The sequence below is a fragment of the Trachypithecus francoisi genome, unplaced genomic scaffold (assembly GCF_009764315.1).
Source record: "Trachypithecus francoisi isolate TF-2019V2 unplaced genomic scaffold, Tfra_2.0 Lachesis_group3, whole genome shotgun sequence".
Lineage (NCBI taxonomy): Eukaryota > Metazoa > Chordata > Mammalia > Primates > Cercopithecidae > Trachypithecus > Trachypithecus francoisi.
Window position 1 is genome coordinate 106,330,358 of NW_022681468.1, and position 22,726 is coordinate 106,353,083.

Consider the following 22,726-nt stretch of genomic DNA (forward strand, 5'->3'; position numbering starts at 1 on the left):
ATTAGTCTCTACAAAAAATTCAAAAATTAGCCAGGCATGCTGGCACACAACTGTAGCCCCAGCTACTCAGGAGGCTGAGTTGGGAGGATCACTTGAGCCCAGGAGGTGGAGGCTGCAGTGAGCCTAGATCAGGCCATTGCACTCCAGCCTGGGTGACAGAGTGAGACCCTGTCTCAAAAAACAAAAACAAAACAAAACAAATGAAAAACAACAAAACATGATGAATGCATTAATATTTTCTTTACTTACCAGTTTTCAAAACGATGAGCTGGTTGCTAGCATCCTTAAAGTGACTGATGTTGTAGTATGCGTCATTTCCTTTCCTTTTTTTTTCTGAGGCAAGCTCTCACTGTGTTACCCAGACTGGAGTGCAACGGGTTGATCATAGCTCACTGCAGCCTCAACCTCCTGGGCTCAAGTAATCCTCCAACCCCAGACTCTCAAGTAGCTGGGATTACAGGCACACACCACCATACCCACATTTTAAAAATTATACAAGTTTTTGGTAGTGACCAGGTTTCTCTATGTTGCCCGGGCTGGTCTCGAACTCCTGGGCTCAAGCCATCCTCCTGCCTTGGCCTCGCAAACTCTAAGACTACAGATGTGAGCCACCGCGCTTGGCCCTCTCTTTTTTTTAAAAAAAGCTAAATAATATTCCATTGTAGGTATATACCAAAAAACACCTGAGAACCACGATTTCCAGTAGGTAATTGTGTAGGCCAAGGATCACGAAATTTTTCTGTGAAAGGCCAGATAGCACAGTAAATATTTTAGGTTTATTGAGCTGTATGGTCTTCACTATCGTGACTCCATTCTGCCTTTGTAGAGCAAAAACAGCCTTATCCATTCATCCATGGATAGATACTTGGATTGTTTCTTCCTTTTGGCTATTGGGAATAATGCTGCCGTGATCGTGAATGTACCAATATCTGTGTCCCTGCTCTCAATTCTTTTGGGTATATTCCCAGAGGTGGAATTGCTGGATCATATGGTAATTCTATGTTTAGTATCTTGAGGACTTGCTGTACTATTTTCCATGGTAGTTGTACCATTTAACATTTTCACCACCAGTTCACAAGGGTTCTTTTCTCCACATCCTCACCATTCTGCTTGTTTTGCTATTATTTTTTTTTTGTATAATTCTCATCCTAATGGGTGTAAAGTGGTACCTGATTGTGGTTTTGATTTTCAATTCCCTAATAATTATTGATATTGAGCATTTTCATGTGTGCTTATTGGCCATTTGTATAGCTGTTTTGGAGAAATCCGAGTCCTTTTGTCCTTCTTATTGAATGGGTTGTTTTTGTTGTTGTTGAGTTGTAAGCATTCTTTATATATTCTAGATAATAACCCCTTTCTAAGATGTGATTTGCAAATGTTTTCCCCCATTCTGTGGGTTTCCTCTTCACTTCATTCATAGTGTCCTTTTGTGCACAAAGGTTTAATTTTGATTTGGTCAAATTTAGTCGTTTTTCATGTGTTTCCTGTGCTTTTAGTGTCATATCGAAGATACCACTGCCCTATTTTTTAACCTTCCTTTTTAAAATCTTCAATGTATACATTGGCAGACTTTCCACATCAGGTCATATAGATTCTTATCATTACTTTTATCAGTTGTAGAGTATTCCTTAGTATGGATGTTCTTGTTTATGTAATCTTTCCCATATTGATGGATATTTAGGTATGATTCAGTCTTTCCTTTTACATGTATACATGTTAAAAACAAACAAAAAATCTGGAATGGACATTCATCAAAGTGTTAGAAGTGATTATCTCTGGGCAGTAGGATTAGAAAAAGCTTTATTTTGTATTTTTGTTTATCTGCATTTTCTTTTTTTATTATTATTATACTTTAAGTTCTAGGGTACATGTGCACAACGTGCAGGTTTGTTACATATGTATACATGTGCCAGGTTGGTGTGCTGCACCCATTAACTCGTCATTTACATTAGGTATATCTCCTAATGCTATCCCTCCCCTCTCTGCCACCCCACAATAGGCCCCAGTGTGTGAGGTTCCCCTTCCTGTGTCCAAATGATCTCATTGTTCAATTCCCACCTGTGAGTGAGAACATGTGGTGTTTGATTTCCTGTTCTTGTGATAGTTTGCTGAGAATGATGGTTTCCAGCTGCATCCATGTCCCTGCAAAGAACACGAACTGATCCTTCTTTATGGCTGCATAGTATTCCATGGTGTGTATGTGCCACATTTTCTTAATCCAGTCTGTCACTGATGGACATTTGGGTTGATTCCAAGTCTTTGCTATTGTGAATAGTGCCACAATAAACATACGTGTGCATGTGTCTTTATAGCAGCATGATTTATAATCCTTTGGGTATATACCCAGTAATGAAATGGCTGGGTCAAATGGTATTTCTTGTTCTAGATCCTTGAGGAATCACCACACTGTTTTCCACAATGGTTGAACCACTTTACAGTCCCACCAACAGTGTACAAGTGTTCCTATTTGTCCACATCCTCTCCAGCACCTGTTGTTTCCTGATTTTTTAATGATTGCCATTCTCACTGGTGTGAGATGGTATCTCATTGTGGTTTTGATTTGCATTTCTCTGATAGCGAGTGATGATGAGCATTTTTTCATGTGTCTGTTGGCTGTATGAATGTCTTCTTTTGAGAAGTATCTATTCATATCCTTTGCCCACTTTTGGATGGGGTTGTTTGTTTTTTTCTTGTAAATTTGTTTGAGTTCTTTGTAGGTTCTGGATATTAGCCCTTTGTCAGATGAGTAGATTGCAAGAATTTTCTCCCATTCTGTAGGTTGCCTGTTCATTCTGATGGTAGTTTCTTTTGCTGTGCAGAAGCCCTTTAGTTTAATTAGATCCCATTTGTCAATTTTGGTTTTTGTTGCCGTTGCTTTTGGTGTTTTAGACATGAAGTCCTTGCCCATGCCTATGTCCTGAATGGTATTACCTAGGTTTTCTTCTAGGGTTTTTATGGTTTTAAATCTAATATTTAAGTCTCTAATCCATCTTATAATTATTCTATAAGGACTAAGGAAAGGATCCAGTTTCAGCTTTCTACTTATGGCTAGCCAATTTTCCCAGCACCATTTATTAAATGGGAATCCTTTCTCCATTTCTTCTTTTTGTCAGGTTTGTCAAAGATCTAATGACTGTAGATGTGTGGTATTATTTCTGAAGGCTCCCTCTTTTTCTGTTGTTTGGAATAGTTTCAGAAGGAATGGTGCCAGCTCCTCCTTGTACCTCTGGTAGAATTCAGCTGTGAATCCGTCTGGTCCTGTACTTTTTTTTGGTTGGTAGGCTATTAATTATTGCCTCAATTTCGGAACCTACTATTGGCCTATTCAGGGATTCAACTTCTTCCTGGTTTAGTCTTGGGAGAGTATAAGTGTCCAGGAAATTATCCATTTCTTCTAGGTTTTCTAGTTTATTTGCGTAGAGGTGTTTATAGTATTCTCTGATGGTAGTTTGTATTTCTGTGGGGTCAGTGGTGATATCCCCTTTATCATTTTTTATTGCATCTATTTGATTCTTCTCTCTTTTCTTCTTTATTAGTCTTACTAGTGGTCTATCAATTTTGTTGATCTTTTCAAAAAACCAGCTCCTGGATTCATTGATTTTTTGGAGGGTTTTTTGTGTCTCTATCTCCTTCAGTTCTGCTCTGATCTTAGTTATTTCTTGCCTTCTGCTAGCTTTTGATGTGTTTGCTCTTGCTTCTCTAGTTCTTTTAATTGTGATGTTAGGGTGTCAATTTTAGATCTTTCCTGCTTTCTCTTGTGAGCATTTAGTGCTATAAATTTCCCTCTACACACTGCTTTAAATGTGTCCCAGAGATTTTGGTATGTTGTATCTTTGTTCTCATTGGTTTCAAAGAACATCTTGATTTCTGCCTTCATTTCATTATGTACCCAGTAGTCATTCAGGAGCAGGTTGTTCAGTTTCCATGTAGTTGAGCGGTTTTGATTGAGTTTCTTAGTCCTGAGTTCTAGTTTGATTGCACTGTGGTCTGAGAGACAGTTTCTTATAATTTCTTTTCTTGTACATTTGCTGAGGAGTGCTTTACTTCCAACTATGTGGTCAATTTTGGAATAAGTGCAATGTGGTGCTGAGAAGAATGTATATTCTGTTGATTTGGGGTGGAGAGTTCTGTAGATGTCTATTAGGTCCGCTTGGTGCAGAGTTGAGTTCAATTCCTGGATATCCTTGTTAACTTTCTGTATGGTTGATCTATCTAATGTTGACGGTGGGGTGTTAAAGTGTCCCGTTATTATTGTATGGGAGTCTAAGTCTCTTTGTAAGTCTCTAAGGACTTGCTTCATGAATGTGGGTGCTCCTGTATTGGGTGCATATATATTTAGGATAGTTAGCTTTTCCTGATGAATTGATCCCTTTACCATTTTGTAATAGCCTTCTTTGTCTCTTTTGATCTTTGATGGTTTAAAGCCTGTTTTATCAGAGACTAGGCTTGCAACCCCTGCTTTTTTTTGTTTTCCATTTGCTTGGTAGATCTTCCTCCATCCCTTTATTTTGAGCCTATGTGTGTCTCTGCATGTGAGATGGGTCTCCCGAATACAGCAAACTGATGGGTCTTGACTCTTTATCCAGTTTGCCAGTCTGTGTCTTTTAATTGGACCTATTAGTCCATTTACATTTAAGGTTAATATTGTTATGTGTGAACTTGATCCTGTCATTATGATATTTGCTGGTTATTTTGCTCGTTAGTTGATGCAGTTTCTTCCTAGTATCGATGGATTTTGGTATGTTTTTGCTATGGCTGGTACCGATTGTTCCTTTTCATGTTTAGTGCTTCCTTCAGGATCTCTTGTAGGGCAGGCCTGGTGGTGACAAAATCTGTAAGCATTTGCTTGTCTGTAAAGGATTTTATTTCTCCTTCACTTATGAAACTTAGTTTGGCTGGATATGAAATTCTGGGTTGAAAATACTTTTCTTTAAGAACGTTGAATATTGGCCCCCACTCTCTTCTGGCTTGTAGAGTTTCTGCCGAGAGATCTGCTGTTAGTCTGATGGGCTTCCCTTTGTGCGTGACCCGACCTTTCTCTGTGGCTGCCCTTAACATTTTTTCCTTCATTTCAACTTTGGTGAATCTGACAATTGTGTCTTGGAGTTGCTCTTCTCGAGGAGTATCTTTGTGGTGTTCCCTGTATTTCCTGAATTTGAATGTTGGCCTGCCTCACTAGGTTTGGGAAGTTCTCCTGGATGATATCATGCAGAGTGTTTTCCAACTTGGTTCCATTTTTCCCATCACTTTCAGGCACACCAGTCAGACGTAGATTTGGTCTTTTCACATAATCCCATATTTCTTGGAGGCTTTGTTCATTTCTTTTTACTCTTTTTTCTCTACACTTCTTTTGTTGCTTCATTTCATTTATTTGATCTTCAATCACTGATAATCTTTCTTCCAGTTGATCGAGTCAGTTACTGAAGGTTGTGCATTTGTGATGTAGTTCTCGTGTCATGGTTTTCATCTCTATCAATTCTTTTAAGGTCTTCTCTGCATTGATTATTCTAGTTATCCATTCATCCATTATTTTTTCAAGGTTTTTAGTTTCTTTGCGCTGGTTACATAGTTCCTCCTTTAGCTGTGAGAAGTTTGATTGACTGAAGCCTTCTTCTCTCAACTCGTCAAAGTCATTCTCCATCCAGCTTTGTTCCATTGCTGGTGATGAGCTGTGCTCCTTTGTAGGGGGAGATGCGCTCTTATTTTTTGAATTTCCAGGTTTTCTGCACTGCTTTTTCCCCATCTATGTGGTTTTATCTGCCTTTGGTCTTTGATGATAGTGACATACTGATGGGGTTTTGGTGTGGGTGTCCTTTCTGTTTGTTAGTTTTCCTTCTAACAGTCAGGACCCTCAGCTGCAAGTCTGCTGGAGTTTGCTTGATGTCCACTCCAGACCCTGTTTGCCTGGGTATCAGCAACGGAGGCTGCAGAAGATAGAATATTGCTGAACAGCAAGTGTTGCTGTCTGATTCTTGCTCTGGAAGCTTCGTCTCAGGGGTGTACCCAGCCGTGTGAGGTGTGAGGTGTGGGTCTGCACCTAGTGGGGGATGTCTCCCAGTTAAGCTACTCAGGGGTCAGGGACCCACTTGAGCAGGCAGTCTGTCCGTTCTCAAATCTCAACCTCCATACTGGGAGAACCACTGTTCTCCTCAAAGCTGTCAGACAGGGACATTTACATCTGCAGAGGTTTCTCCTGCTTTTTGTTTAGCTATGCCCTGTCCCCAGAGGTGGAGTCTACAGAGGCAGGCAGGCCTTCTTGAGCTGTGGTGGGCTCCAACCAATTCGAGCTTCCCGGCGGCTTTGTTTTCCTACTTAAGCCTCAGCAATGTCAGGCGCCCCTCCCCTAACCTCGCTGCCACCTTGCAGTTAGATCTCAGATTGCTGTCCTAGCAATGAGGGAGGCTCTGTGGGCGTGGGACCCTCCCGGCCAGGTGTGGGATATAATCTCCTGGTGTGCCGTTTGCTAAGACCCTTGGTCAAGCGCAGTATTAGGGTGGGAGTTACCCGATTTTCTAGGTGTTGTGTGTCTTAATTTCCTTTGGCTAGGAAAAGGAATTCCCTTTCCCCTTGTGCTTCCCAGGTGAGGCGATGCCTCGCCCTGCTTCAGCTCTTGCTGGTTGGGCTGCACCTGCGGACCAGCAGTCACTGTCTCCGACAGTGACTCTCCCAGTGAGATGAACCCAGTACCGCAGTTGAAAATGCAGAAATCACCCGTCTTCTGTGTCACTCACGCTGGTAGCTAGAGGCTGGAACTGTTCCTATTCAGCCATCTTGGGCGCCCCCCCGCATTTTCTAATTTTTAATTATAAACAGGTATTTCTATTTAATAAAAACTTGCAAACTAGTCAATCAATATATTGAGATCCTTTGCTTCACTACTTTCACTCTGGAGAGTTTATCCAAAAAAAATTGTTTTGCATAAGTTAGACAAAAACATATGCTTGAAGTAATTCGTATCGTTGCTAATGTTCTAGTTTCATTTAGGAACAAACAATGATCAGATAGGGAACTAGTGGGATACAATATCATATATGAGTTTAGATTATTATGTGAACACAAAAATTAAGTTATCAGAACGTGTAGCAGTGTGAAAAAACATCTGTGAGGACCAGGATTTCCAGTAGGTAATTGTTTAGGCCAAGGATCATGAAATTTTTCTGTGAGAAGTCAGCTAGTACAGTAAATATTTTAGTGTTATTGATCCATATGGTCTCATTACTACAACTCAATTCTACCTTGAAGAGCACAAACAGCCTTAAATGAATGAATGAAGAGGTGTGACTAGATTTGGCCTAGGGGCCACAGTGTGTAGACCCTCATCAAAGCACATGGATTGGGTCATGAGAGTAGGCAATTGAGGTAGTAGGCAGTGCATTTACTTTAAACGTTTCTTTAATGTTATTTAAGGGTGTATTTAAATGAAATTATGTAATATTTATCTGCTTTACACATAGTTGGTGATTTCCAAAGATTTCCTTTTTTTTTTTTCTGGAGACAGAGTCTTACGCTGTTGCCCAGGCTGGAGTCCAGTGGCATGTTCTCAGCTCACTGCAGACTCTGCTTCCTAGGTTCCAGCAAGTCTCCTGCGTCAGCCTGCCGGTTAGCTGGGACTACAGGCATGCGCCATCACGCCTGATTAATTTTTGTCTTTTCAGTAGAGATGGGGTTTCACCATGTTGGTCAGGCTGGTCTCGAATTCCTGACCTCAAGTGATCTGCCCGCTTCAGCCTCCCAAAGTGCTAGGATTGCAGAAATGAAATATAGTTAAGAATATTTTGCAGATGCCCCCAGTTTTGATTGACTTGATCATTTTCATGGGCTTTTAGTGTACTGGTTTTATTGCAGTTGTGTTCTGTTCTTTCACAGGAGAAGAAAATGTAATAGCAGTTCCTTTGGGGAGTCGAAGTGTGAGAATTACAGTGAAAGGACCTGCCCACCTCTGTAAGTAGAATTTAATCTTAACATTTTTTAATATCCTGAAAATTTAGTTAGCCAAAAAACAAAAACAAGACAAAACAAAACAAAAAAACCCGCAAACCAAGCCTACAAGCAAAAGAAACTTTCTCTAAGTTAATGGGTAATGTTACCAAACTTGTGTCCACCTGCTTGGCATAGCAAAGCTAAACACTGACATTAGGATTTGCAGCCAGAGACAGTGAGGTATTTATTGCAGAACACCAAGCAAGGAGAATCCAACAGCTCATGCTTAAGACCTGAACTCCCTGATGTGTTACATGTAAGGATTTTTAAAGACAGGGAGATATACATTACAGGCAAAGTCACAAATTAATACATGGAGGCTATGACCTGAAAGGGTGGAATATCTTGAAGTGGGGGCTTACAGACCATAGGTAGATTCAAATATTTTCTGATTTGCAATTGGCTAAGAAAGGGAAGTTTTGCCTAAGACTTGGAGTTAGCAGAAAAGAATGTTAGATTTGGCCCTTGGGCGTGATCTCCTCCAGGTGCCTCAGGAAGAAATGTAGGACAAGGAAAGGCAGTCAGTGTTCAGCCTCGGTTCCCTCTTAATGGAGGTCTGTGTGCCAGTGGATCCATTTGGTGGGGATCTAGATTTCCTGAAAAACTACTCAGGGACATATGTTAAAATGTTATCATTAGTTTCTATAGGGAACCATACATCCTGTGACTCCAACTTTTTTTGGCTATTGTTGTAATCCACCATTACTTTCTTGCTTGTGAAGTTGCTCATTTACTTCTCAAGGCTAGCTAGGTGCCTGGAATTTCTCTTGAAGAAATTCAAGATTTTCCTTTATTTCCATTCTTGGGGGTGGTAGTACCCTGTTGAATACCCCCAACTATTCTGTAGTGGGCAAAATAGTCTATATAACCAGGGAAGTTATCTGTATTGTACCCTGAATTTTTCTATTCTCATACCGCAATGGGAAATTTACTTGTTTAAGATTAATCCCCTCATGGGAAAATAAAAACCAAATTATATGTCAGATAAACTATTTTGTATAGGATGGTTGGGTGCGCCTGTAATACCAGCTCTTTGGGAGGCTGTGGCAGGAGGATCACTTGAGTCAGGAGTTTGAGACAAGCCTGGACAGCACAGGAAGACCCCATCTCTACAAAAAATTAAAAAAAAAAATAGCTAGGCATAGTGGTGCATGCCTGTAGTCCAAACTACTCAAGAGACTGAGGTAGTCCAAGGAGTAGCCTGGCTACTACAGGCGTGTAGTCTAAGCTACTCCTTGAGCCTAGGACTTCAAGGTTGCAGTGAGCTCTGATTGCACCACTGCAATCTGCCACTCCAGCCTGAGTGACACAGCAAGACCATGTCTCTAAAATAATAATAATATATGGAGAGTAAAGTAAGATTTGGGAATGTTCTGGAGATTTCAGCAAAGTGGTACAAAAAAATAAAACAAAACAAAATTTAAAATACAAAACCTTATCAGTGAATATGGCTGATCAGAACAAGCCTTGCTGCTAGCACTTCACAGCTTCCCGTCTAGGGGTTCCTGAAGGCCGACACTGGTTTCCCAGAATACTGTGAGTTTGAAGTAATAAATAGATGATGGTGATGGCTTCACTCTGTGAATACACTGAAACCATTAAATCATGCAGTTTAAAAGGGCAAAGTTTATGGCATGCAAATTATATGTAGAAAAGATGTTAAAAAACAAAAAAACGCAGTGAATGGTCTTGATAGTCTCATGATATTAAAGGCCATTCCCCAAAATTCAGCCCCAAATATAGTTTTATAAATTGTAAAAACAGAATAAGGAAACAGTAAACAGAATAAGTAAAGGTGAACACTTTGAGACAAAAATTCGTTTATGTGTGTATGTTCTGGCATATTCAACATAACTTTATATTCAAGACTGGCACTCTTCCAAGAACAGGGCTCAAAAATGTTCCCATTTCTTCAAGAGTGACAAGTCTGTTGCTTGGACTATTTCCCTCTCTGAACAATCTCACAACTGGCAGTAGAAGTATTTCTGAAAGTTATCCTTCTTTGCTGATGAATAGAACTGGCTTCATTTACTAAGCACTTAGTTAACATTTCTGAATATCTAAATATAGAAGTGGTTTTATTTTCTGGATTTATGGAACTTTTTTCTCAATTTTTATTTGTAAAAGAGATAATTTCTGAAATGAAGCTTATTTTGCAGTAATAAGTCATTCTTTTAACATCCACATTAACTATAACTATCCAAAAGACTGCATTACTAAGAACCGAAAATAGCCAGCAACATTAATGTCAGTCTCTTTGCTGTGGAGTGAATTTTAATTACAGAATATCCATCTTATATACTGCCTAGAGGTGTTTGTTTAGATCCTGAATTTCCAGTCCTGTCCCAAGCCTTGCCACAGCATTATGGGGAGCACACAGCCCCAAATTTTCCAGGGGTGCATCCCTTAAAAAATGGAAGCAATAAGCAGATCCCTGCAAAACAGATTTTATTGCAGCAAAACTTCAGCATTAAATGTGTTTGACTAGCAATAAACTTAAGAAGTCAAGAGATCGTAAACCAAAAACCTCCAATTCAATTGGAAGAATATTTCCCCTTTAAGCCCTATCTGATGACCATATATAGAGATGTATAAATAAACATGGGTACTGTACCTAATGACCAATCAGAGGAAATTGACATGAATGAAATTAGCATATACAAATACAGCTCTACTGTACATATAAGTTTGATGTATTTATAACTATGTTAGCCATGCTAAACACTCATTCCACATTTACCTAACAGTACTTTCATGGCCTTTAGAATTTAGGGAGACCTCTTGGGGATGGTTACCATGACCCTGCCTTTTTTGAAAGAAGCCTGAAGTAATACTTCTCAATGCAAACCCTTCAACTAGAAGCAGTTGGAAGCATCTGTCATTTTTCTAGGCATAATTTCTTTTACAAATAGCTAGTAATGGATTAAAATATTTAAAGGCATCACTAGAGACCTGAGTTGTGAAGATTTGGGGATAAAAGAAAGTCATAATTTCTAATTTTTACTCTTTTTGAGACTACCTATCATGTCTTCCCCAACACTTCCCTCCCTCCCCTCAATATTAAATCTGGAGAGGAGAAAGAAGTTGGGCTGTGGGCAGCAGGAAAGAAGGCTCACATTCTCTTCCCTTAATACTGGTGGGGATGTTTATAGGCTTCCTGGGGTCTCCCACACACTAACCACCTTGCTGCAGAAACCACAGAGGGTCAGTGAAACCTCTGAGAACTGAAGGGCTTCCACATGCAGCTCTCACTAGCCACGAATCACACTTTGTCACAACATGGGGCTGCAGTAAATATGGGGAAATGGTGGAAATTAATAAAAACTTAAAGGTATCCATAAGTCATCATCTGAATTGTTGATTGAAACACCACAAACTCCTTTATTTATCATTTATTTTTAAGAGGCACCAGCATAGAGGAGAAGCAAGTTTGCCACCAATAAAAATGACAACTTTTAAAGAATTCATTGGCCTCCACCTTGCTGTGGATTTGGCACAACGGCTTTGTTAATCCAGATTATCAAAATTGTTTGTGTCCATAACCTCTACCTTCACCAAATCACTTCACCAGTCTTTCTTCACTCACCTTTGATTCTGCTTACCCATTTACACAATCGAGGTCAAAATAGCTGCTTTCTGCCTCCTAGAAAGGCAACCAGTGTTTGTGCTTTAGAGAACTGGAAGCCTTTTGAAATACTCAAATTAAAAATATTTTACAATAAGCGTACCATTTAGTGGAGAAGCAGAGTGGTTTGGGTAATTAACGTGAACTTGAACATTGTTTTTGCTACTTGTGTTTTTATATCCGTGTCACTGAGACTCTCAGACACTGTTAAAATAGTGGCTAGATTCTGTATTAAAAACAAAATATCAAAACCAAGTTAACAAAAATGCTGGCCTTTGGTTTAGGGAATAGATATCATAGCAACCGGTCGTCCCTTCCTCCCAGATCACCTTCCCAGATTTTTACACCCCCTGCCCCAACTCTGCATCCCGATCTGCAACTTGGAACGCTGTGGTCCAGAAGGTTAGCACAATGGTAAAACAATTACCACCCCAACACAGCCGTGGAATCCATTGCATGCTACTTGAATTTAATCAAGTCATTTCAGGCTAAATCAGTGTCTAGAAACTTGTATTTTGCATGCCTTCTGTGAGGATGCGTTATGTCCAACTTCATTTTGCGTCTTGATATTGCCTTAATGCTCATCGTTTTTTTTTTTTCTCATTGACTTTAGAGACATCCATTGTAGGGCCCACTTACTGTCTCCAGTTCCTCGTTTCATTTTTACTGACAATTCACTTTATAACACTCAGTTTTATATCTTCATTGGAACTAGGAAATGAATTTAATCTCACACTTTCCAAAAATCTATTGTGGTCATAGAGATCAGGGCCAAAGTGGTTGGGGTTTTGTGTGCCTGAAAGTAGCCAGCATTATTCTTCGACCGCTAATGACTCCTCCAGATCATGTAGCTCATGTCCAGCCTTTGAATTTTCCCAGAAAAGTTCCCAGCCTGCCTGTCAGGGATAATCAGGGATGTCTCCTAATGCCTGTTATGCAGTCTGTCCAGGGCACTTGAATTCCTGCAGCTGCTCCAGTGACAGAGAAAAATCCAGCAAATGAAAACAACCAAAACCCAGCAGCCCATGGATGGAAGCTCCCTAATGCCAGACTATGTTGTCACATTTTATCAGCTTTCCATTTTTGACACTCAGTGGAATTTTGGTTCCTTTGTGTTCTTTGTTTGAAATTGTTAAAGACTGGTATGATATCATTGAATCAAGTGTGGGTTTTAAAATAGAGTTGGACCTGGGAGATTGACTGCTCTGACTCCTCATTTTAGATATGAGGCAATGAAAACCCAAGGCAGAAAGCTAGAGAAAAATACGGGGCCAGAAATGCAGGTGCCCCAGAATCTAGCTGTATATACATTTTTTATTGCCTCTCTCAACATGAAACCAGATCTACTAAGTATGGTGACACTTAGAAAATAAAAGAAAGAAAAGAAAGAGGGAAGAAAGACACATTTAAAATAAAATAAAAGAAAGAAAAGAAAGAGGGAGGAGAGACAAATTTAAATAAAGTAGAAATGCTTTTTTGTTTAAACTATGATAAGCAAACTTTTTTTCTGTAGGAAATCTTAAAAGCACTTTTGTTCATGTGAAAGCAAATTTGAAAAAAGGGGTTTCATGAACAAGGGACGTCTTTGTGGCAATGGAATGGTTATGTATTTTGATTGTGATGGTGGGTGATAAAATGACATTGAACTATATGCACATATTGTACCAGTGTCAATTTCCTGGTTTTGATATTCGACTATACTTTTGTAGCATGTAAACATTAGACAAAAGGGAAGGAAGATTACAAAGGACCTCTCTATACTATTTTTGCAACTTCCTCTTAATCTAGAATTATTTCAAAATGAAAAGTTTTGTTTGATAAAAAGTAAATTTGAAATTTGCTGTGATTTTGTCTAAAAGAGTAGGCATAAGATCTTTTGACAAGTAATAAAATGAGTGAACATAGCTTTACTTTGAGTATTAGCTACATCATGAAAACATAAAGAAAGAAAAGTTTTCTCTTTCCCCTTATGCTAGAAATGGCTCTAAAGAATTGAGTAGAACTATTAGGGCCTGCCACCCTTGTTAGCTCCTTTTTTATGGACAATTAAAAATCTGATATATCTATTTCACCAATATCAATTAATGTTTGTAAACTGAGTGGCTATTTTGACATTGTTTTGATACCATATAATGACATTGTACTTGCTAAAGTGTCTTTTGTAATAAAATGCCTTTAAGATTGTTTCTTATTTGAATCATGTATTTTAATTGTAGTTATTGAATCAAAAACACTTCAAGGAAGCAAAGGAGAACACAGCTTTAACAGCCCTGGCGTCTTTGTTGTAGAAAACACAACAGTGGAATTTCAGAGGGGCTCCGAGAGGCAAACCTTTAAGATTCCAGGACCTCTGATGGCTGATTTCATCTTCAAGGTAGGATGATCCTCTTCATAAAATTCATGTACCTGAATCCCAGAACATCATGATTTTTAAAACAGTGAGTTTGTTTAGCAAGAGGTCATCAATGATTGTTTTTTTATACAGAGCATGTGTCATCAATATTTCCAACTTGGCAGTTCATTCTTAAAAATTGTTCAGCACTCTTAAATTTCCGCTCTTAACCCTGACAGTTAAAAACAAACTTCACTTTTATGGGGGAATGATTGATTCTCTATTTATAATCTCTGGTTGCTTTGTTGGTTTGTTTGTTGATTTAAGAAACAGGGTCTCTCTGTGTTGCTCAGGCTGGTGCAGTGGCTATTCACAGCTGCAATCATAGCCTTGAACTCCCGGGCCCAAGTGATCCTTCTGCCTCAACCTCCCGAGCAGCTGTGTTCAGTTTTAGATAGAGTTTGGTGAAAACAGCCGCTGGTTAAATACACCATATCCTAAACCAGTATTGTGCCGCTGCATGTCTTCGCCTTGCAAAGGAGAGCAGAGACAACAGGAGCTCATTCCTTACCCTTCTTTAAGATAGTGATCCTGAAGGGATCTTTATTTCACCTTCAACCGCTAGAATATGCAGTCTTGCAGTGGGCTGATTGAAGATCAGGATTTGCTTCCCCAGATGTTCTATGACAGACACTTGTCACAAGTGTCTGTATCTTCAGAAGAACTCTTCTTCTCTGGAACCATGAGCCTATGTCCCCTTTCTGGATACTGCTGGGGCATCTTCCCTCATTCAGAGGACATGAAGTATAGTGGCCAATATATTTCCAAGGTGACACAGGTTGAAACTCTTCTGATAAATTTGAAAATGCCAGGAAATGAAAAAGATAGTTCAGTGTGTGGTTTTGTCCTATCCTGTTTCAGAAACCCATTCCAAAATGTAAATGGAAGCTAGAAAATAGCCCCAATTACCAGTTATATTTTTCTATATGAAAAAAAACCATTAACTTTAAAAAGCTGTCTATGTTCTACATATTAATTTGTCACGGAGTGTTTCACTGAGACATCAGTTGTGTCAGCAGAGGAACATGCACGGAGGTAGATGAGAGTTGCTAACCCATCCCAGTCCCTGAGATACAAATTCAGCCTGCGATGGGACCGGCCAAGTATTGGCCTGCACACTGTATTGTTTTGTTTCTGAAACTTTGGATTTTGAATAATCAACACTTAAAAATCGAGAGATTTTTACATCAAAAGATCAGGTTTTTTTTTTTTTTTTTTCTTTCCCCCCTGCTTCTCTGTTAAAATGGGAAGAGCTGACAACTAGCTTGCATTTTACAATAGCAATAATTGACTGTCACTGGGGAACAGCTGCCTTCCAGTCTCAGGTCTGCCGTGGTCCACACCACTGCGTATTGTGTCCCTAACACTAAAGGCGTGAGTGGTTGGTTGCCATTCATCCTGATCTGGCATTTATATCATCTGCCTAGCCTCCACAGACATTTATGTTTCTGACTTCTGTGTCATATCCTTAAAGCATGGACCCAATATTCTTCTTAGACAGTCATGTTGTGAAAGGTTTTGGGGAAGCCATAATTACCTTTTTTTAAAAGTCTCTCTCTGGTCTATTGTTATGGCATAAATTCTGTGCTTTCTTTGCCCTCCTTAGGGCCTTCCTGTCTGATTCTCAAGTAGAAAATATACAACACACACATACACACATACACACACACACACACACACACACACACACACACACAGAGTTTTTCTTCATTCTGTTTTTTATTTTTTATTTTTTATTTTTTATTTTTTTGAGATGGAGTCTTGCTCTGTCACCCAGGCTGGAGTGCAGTGGGGCGATCTCAGCTGACTGCAAGCTCCGCCTCCCGGGTTCACGCCATTCTCCTGCCTCAGCCTCCCAAGTAGCTGGGACTACAGGCGCCCGCCACCTCGCCCGGCTAATTTTTTGCGTTTTTAGTAGAGACGGGGTTTCACCGTGTTAGCCCGGATGGTGTCGATCTCCTGACTTCGTGATCCGCCCACCTCGGCCTCCCAAAGTGCTGGGATTACAGGCGTGAGCCACCGCGCCCGGCATTTTATTCTCTTTTAATTACTACTCAGAGAATCTGTGTTCTTCTCAAGTCAACTTGGAGGTCCCTGACTGAATAGGAGACAGTAACACAATGATGAAATGAGGAAAGCACCCACAAAGATTAGTATTTCAAGATATTGTTTGGTTACAGTATCAGCATCAGTAGATCTTAGCAGTATACTGTTTATTGATACCATTTATAAAAACACACACATAAACTGCATATTTCTATGTGTTTGTATGTACTCACACATATATGTATATGTGTGTGTGCATATTTTTTAAAATAATGTGGAAGGATACATTTCAAAATGGAAACACTGAAAACAACAGTGACTATTTTAGAGGGGATAACATTTTGTAATATCTAATTCTTAAAATAATGTTTAAAAGGAAGAATGTGACTGGGCAGGCGTTGCGGCTCATGCCTGTAATCCCAGCCCTTAGGGAGGCAAAAGCGGGTGAATCACCTGAGGTCAGGAGTTCGAGACCAGCCTGTCCAACATGATGAAACCCTGTCTCTATTAAAAATACAAAAATAGCCGGGCATGGTGACGCACACCTGTAATCCCAGCTACTCAGGGGGCTGAGGCAGGAGAATTACTTGAACCCAGGAGGCAGAGGTCGCAGTGAGCCAAGATCGCACCACTGCATTCCAGCCTGTGCAACACAGCAAGATTCCATCTCAATAATAATAATATAATAATAATAAAAGTAATAAAAAGCAAATGGAAGAATGAATTCACATACCATGTGCATAATTAAAAATTACACCTTCTTGCCCAAATTATGTACTCATCTCTTAATAGAGTAAATTTTAAAAAGTGTGTGTGTGTGTGAGAGAGAGAGAGAGAGAGACGGCATGATCTCGGCTCACTGCAACCTCCTCCTGAGTAGCTGGGATTACAGGCATGCACCACTACACCTGGCTAAAATTTTTTTGTGTGTGTATTTTTAGTAGGGATGGGGTTTCTCCATGTTGTTCAGACTGGTCTCAAACTCCTGATCTCAAATGATCCACCCACCTTGGTCTTCCAAAGAGCTGGGATTACAGACGTGAGCCACCGTGCCCGGCCAATAGAGTACATTTTAACAGCACGTTCAGGGTACAATGTCTGCATTCATATTCAGTCCTCTATGTTCCTGTCTCTGAGTTCTGGCTGTCTCAGATTTAATAAACAGTTCTGGACTTTGACTTCAACTCCTGGAAAGCTTTTGATCTCTCTAGACTGAAAAGGTGTTTTGAAAAATACATTTATCAAAGAGGGTGTTACAGACAACTGTCTGACTCATACATAAATAGAGCCTCATTTTCATACCTGCAGCAATTGTCTCTCATGGATGTGGTGTACTTAGTAGGGGAGAATGTGACAAAATTGGAGACACTTATGTTGAAGTAAGAGTGGCTCTGATGTTGTTTTTTTCCTGACTTGGGAGCTTGTCCAAATAATGTGGGTTTCTGGGAAGTATCCTTTTCCATCAGTTCCTTTTTTTTTTTGGTTCCAAACATTGTAGTATTTCCCAGCCTATGTTGTTGCTAAGATAAGGAATTCTGCTTCCGTTCATCTCTTCCTGGCCCATCACACAATCAAGTCATGGCTGTACTTTGAGTGGGAGGTTAAAAGTGCCTGTGAGGTCACTGATGACAGTCAGCCCTGTGTCCCTGTGTTTCATTGTATCTCTTTGCATTCCAGTCAAACAACAAAAGCTAGTCTATAACTGGAAGACCTGGCTTCAACCTGAGAGAGGATGAGGCAGTGAATACCAGTCCTGCATAATCAGCGCTAATTTAGCACAGCCGTGGGTGCGCTGAGCTAGGTTGAGGCACACGCTTTGCTACAGTTCATGTAGTAGACCTTATTTCATGGGCTTTTGATAACTATACTGTTGAACACTACTGTATTCTTACATGAAGAGTAAAATATGTAGACATCAATGGGATGTTAGGTTGTCTTACAGGTATTGTTGCTCAGATTTTGCAGCTTAGCATCTCACTGTACCAATGAGAAAAAAAATTTCTTTTTTCTACTCTTTAAGAAGCTGTATTTTCATGGTTGGACCATTCTTGAAAATTGCACATTTCCTTCTTCCAGTGGATTTCTCATTATATATGCTTGTTTTCCTGAATAACCTGTTTCCCTTTTTTCTTTTTTTTAATTTGTGTGTAGCTACAGGGCCTCACTATATTGCCCAGTCTGGTCTTGAATTCGTGGCCTCCAGCAATCCTCCTGCCTCAGCCTCCCAAATTGCTGGGATTACAGGTGTGAGCCACCGTGCCCAGCCCTTAATGACCTGCTTTTCATGGATGACCCTTGTCATAGCACTAAGGGATATTTTGCATTAGGGCCCTGCTTCTTCGATATGTGCAGGTTGCCCCCAGGTAGCAGTAGTGAGTCTTGGCTAAGTACAGTAGTTGATGCCATGTGCTTCATGGATTGACAGCAAGATATACACTATTAATTCAGTGAGAATTTACTGAATATTTGCATCTATGAGTAGACGTTTGTGAATATCAATTTTTAGTATATTCCCGTGAGGATATCTGAAGAAACAAAATTAAATGACTTTGATAAAGACATATCTTTCCATGGTTAATTTTTAACTACTTTTGGTAGATTTTCTCATCTTTTAAGAAACATATATATCTTCAGGGAGGAAAAAAAAAGTTTCTCTTCTTGGGCTCTGAAATCTTCCTTTTTCAGCTAGTTGTCTTCTTAGGGATTCATTTTTTTTCCACTCTGATATTTTGTGTTTCTTCAGGAAAATGTTTTCTGATTGCTTTTCTACTAGTCCTCAGTTGTACAATCTCCATCTTCAGTTTCCTCAACTCTAGATATCTTTTATGCTGTCAACCCATGAGCTTCTTCTGTTTCTGGGGAGGTATGATAGCATATTTAACTTATCCGGGCACAAGAGGATTTGAAACTGCCTGTGTTGGTTCTCTGAAAGAACATGTTGGAGGCTTTCAATGCAGTGCAGATAGTGTCTACATTTATACATTCACAGGTGTTTCAAAACTCAGCAAGACACAGTTTTAGAGTCAGTGCCTATATTAGTTTCACAACACTGTTGTTACTGAGTGCTCCACAACTGAGTGGCTTAAACAACCAAATTTATTGTCCCACAGTTCTGAAGCCTGAAAGTCCAAAATCAGGGTGTTGGCAGGATCGGTTTCTTCTGAGGGCTGTGAAGGAGAAGCTGTCTTATGTCTGTCGCCTCAATTCTTCGAGTTCAGGAATCACCTTCCCTCTGTGCATGTCTCTGCCTCTGGGTGCAAATTTCTCAGTTTCTCCTATGCATTTTTTTTTTTTTTTTTTTGAGACAGAGACTCACTATGTCACCCAGGCTGAAGTGCAGTGGCACAATCTAGGCTCATTGCAACCTCCACTTCCTGGGTTCAAGCCATTCTCTCACCTCAGCCTCCTGAGTACGCGCTCCACCACGCTGGACTAATTTTTGTATTTTTAGTAGAGACGGGGTTTTGCTATGTTGGCCAGGCTGGTCTTGAACTCCTGGCCCCAAGCTATCTGCCCACCTTGGCCCCCTAAAGTGCTGGAATTACAGGCATGGGCCACCACACCTGGCCAGTCCAAACTTCCCGTTTTTATAAGGACACCACTCATACTAGATTAAGTCCTCCCAGTTACCTTACCTTAACTACATTGGCAAAGACCGTATTTCCAAATAAGATAGTATTCTGAGATACAGTGGGCTACGCTTTTGACATGTTGTTTTTGGGGCACACAATTCAACCCCTAACAGTGCCAGCAGAAAAGAAAATTTGCCTGTTTCCTCATGCCTTTCAGTCATTGGGATTCTGTCTCATTGTAAGCATTTATCATTCATTCCAAAGGCAGAAACTTTTAGAATATTGCATATTTTTCTGTAATGTGGTCTGTTGAGGGAAATTTCTTGGTTAAAGCAATTCATACACTGCTTTAGTAATTACCAGAACTCACAGCTAAGATATGTGTAGAAATGTAGACATACTATGAATAGTTTTACATAAAAATCTATTTCATAAATTTTGGAAATTCTTTTGAAGTGGCCAAATCAAGTAGTTGAATTTGAATTCATTTTTATACCATCGGTTTTGTTTGTTTGTTTTTGAGATAGGTCTTGCTCCGTCACCCAGGCCAAGTACAGGCTGCAAGTAATCCTCTGGCCTCAGCCTCCAATTACCTGGGACTAGAGGCACACAACCCCACAGCCAGCTAATTTTAATTTTTTTTTTGTAGAGACAGAGTCTCACTATGTTACCCAGGCTGGCATTGAACTCCTGAGCTCAAGCAACCTTCCTGCCTCAGACTCCTAAAGAGCTGGGATTAGAGGTGTGAGCCACCATGCCTGACCACATACTTTTATTATAAAACTCATTTTCCTCATCAAACAGTGGTAATACACTTTTGCAGATGTTAATGTGCATTTCTCTTTTGCCATCCTCTGTACTTCACCATTTTCTTTTTCAGCAGAGCTGTTTGCCCTGTGGACTTGACAGCAGTGGTATGGCAGATGGTGATTAGCAGGAGTGCCTAGAGAAAGCATTCATGTTCATCTTTTCATTATTAAAGTAGGGTTATTATTATATTTAGCTTAGTCTTTGGAAAGCCACGCTTAGTGGAGAGAGATGAAGATTTTCCAAATTGATTTAGTCCCCATAACATTTCCAGGGCCAAGCCTGGGGTCCTAATCCATAGCACATCTTCTATAACATGGAGAGGATGCTCCTTTCTCCAGTAAGGGTACGCCTCGGTCCAGTGTCCTCAGGAGGATGTGCACCGCAGGGCATGTCCAGCCAGGATGTGGAAAGCCTTTTCCCTCTCCTGGCGCCAGGATGAAGGAAGCAGGCAGCAAAATGTGTTTCATGATGGCGGTCGCTCTCCAGGGCAGGGAGGCTTTCAAGGAAAGCCAAAAGCAGAAAAGGAGCTTTTGCTCCCTCCCCAGGCAGAGCTTCCAGAGGAAAGCACCTCATGGGGATTCCACCTCCATCAGCAACAACCCAGAGAAGCCACATGAGAGTGAAAGTGGAATTAGTACCATGAAACATTTAGTCACAGGCTGAGTCTGAGTTTAGCTCCCTGTAGTCTCCTTCAGTTCCTAAGTGGTAATGGAAGACATCTAGAAAATTTAATGTACTCTTGGCTGGCCAGGGGGCGACATGGTGGTGGCAAAATGATACTTTAGCAGAGAGGTGTGGGTAGAGAGACTATGGGTCCTATTTTGTTCAGAAAAGGCCCACTTTGTGCTTCTTACCCCAACTTAATTGTTAGTGGCTCCTCCTTTCACTCTCAGAAGCATCCTGGCATGAACAATAAATCCGATGGTCTCCCTAGGTGCAGAGCTCTAAGGCAGCCAAGGATTGGATAGGGGTCCCAGCCACACCACTGAGAAGGTGCAGCAAGACAAAAATGGCAGTGTCGAGGGACTAGGGGAAAGATAGTGTGCCCACTGGCAGCATTTAGGGCCCATTGAGGATTTGAGTAAGCTGTTGTATATTTGCCCTGCACTGAAAGTAAAAGGCACTGGTCCAGGTGTCACATGTGGATAAGACAATGTGATCTCTGGAAGCCCAGTAGGCCTTTTTCTTTCTTGTGGACTTTCTCAGCAAGGAAACCCCAGAAACTCCACGGTAGACCTTTTACCACCTCTCATCGACAAGAATTGGGTCACGTGCCCACTCTATACCACCCACTACTGTGTTCATCTGGGTCCTCTAGGAATCAAATGCCAAGGCAGGATGAGCAGTACAAGAATTTATTCAGGAAATGCCTATGAGAAAAAAGTGGGAGAGAAAGCAGGATGATACTGGGAGAGCCGTCAGCCTGCACTGAAAATCTGACCATGAGTGAAGGAGAGAGGGAAGGAAGGAAGGTCAAATGCAAACATCTTAAATGCAGTAGGTTCTAGGACAATTCAGCAAAGCTAGAGAGGAGACCCTGAGCCAATGTCATTCATGATAGGACTCTAGTATCTCCCAGGAATAGCTCTGCCTTCAGTATCCCTGCTGTGCTTAGTCACTGGCTAGGAGCATCCCATGGGAAGCTTGACCCAGAACTGGGGCTGTTGGCCAGTGACACTCTTTGCAGTTGTGTATCTGAGCAGAACACTCATAGGTCCTGCCACTAGCAAGGTAAATGTGACCACGGTGATTCATGTAGAACAATCAGGATGTGCAGTGGCTTATGCCTGTAATCCCGGCACTTTGGGAGGCTGAGGCAGGTGGATCACAAAATCAGGAGATTGAGACCATCCTGGCCAACATGGTGAAACCCCGTCTCTACTAAAAATACAAAAATTAGCTGGGCGTGGTGGCAGGCACCTGTAATTCCAGCCACTTGGGAGGCTGAGGCAGGAGAATTGCTTGAACCTGGGAGGCAGAGGTTGCAGTGAGCCAAGATTGCAGCACCGCACTCCAGCTTGGTGACAGAGCAAGACTCCATCTCAAAAAAAAAAAAAGAACAATCAGGATGTATGTATGTATATGTAAGACACAGGAGGGAGGAATGAGCATGAACAAAAGTGAGTGTCTGTAAAATGGAAAGGAGAAATGGATGTTGGTAGGCAATGAAATGTGTCTACTGCACTAAGGATTTCTCTTTCTGTAACACATCTGGCTTAATGCCTTTTATTTCTCTCTTTTATTTTTCTTTTCAGTGGTAATGAAGAAGACTTAGAAACCATTTATGTCTTTCTTAGGCTT

General features: G+C 40.6%; 1 protein-coding gene across 7 annotated transcripts in view; it reads left to right on the forward strand.

Annotated features, from left to right (window-relative positions):
• The window catches only part of ADAMTSL3 (ADAMTS like 3), a 417,185-nt gene that overhangs the window by 218,826 nt on the left and 175,633 nt on the right, over positions 1–22,726 (forward strand). For all 7 annotated transcript variants that reach the window (XM_033189196.1, XM_033189191.1, XM_033189189.1 and 4 more), the window contains 2 exons: positions 7,867–7,941; positions 13,822–13,979. In XM_033189196.1, the coding sequence (XP_033045087.1) occupies positions 7,867–7,941; positions 13,822–13,979 (233 nt within the window). The remainder of the gene's footprint in view (positions 1–7,866; positions 7,942–13,821; positions 13,980–22,726) is intronic.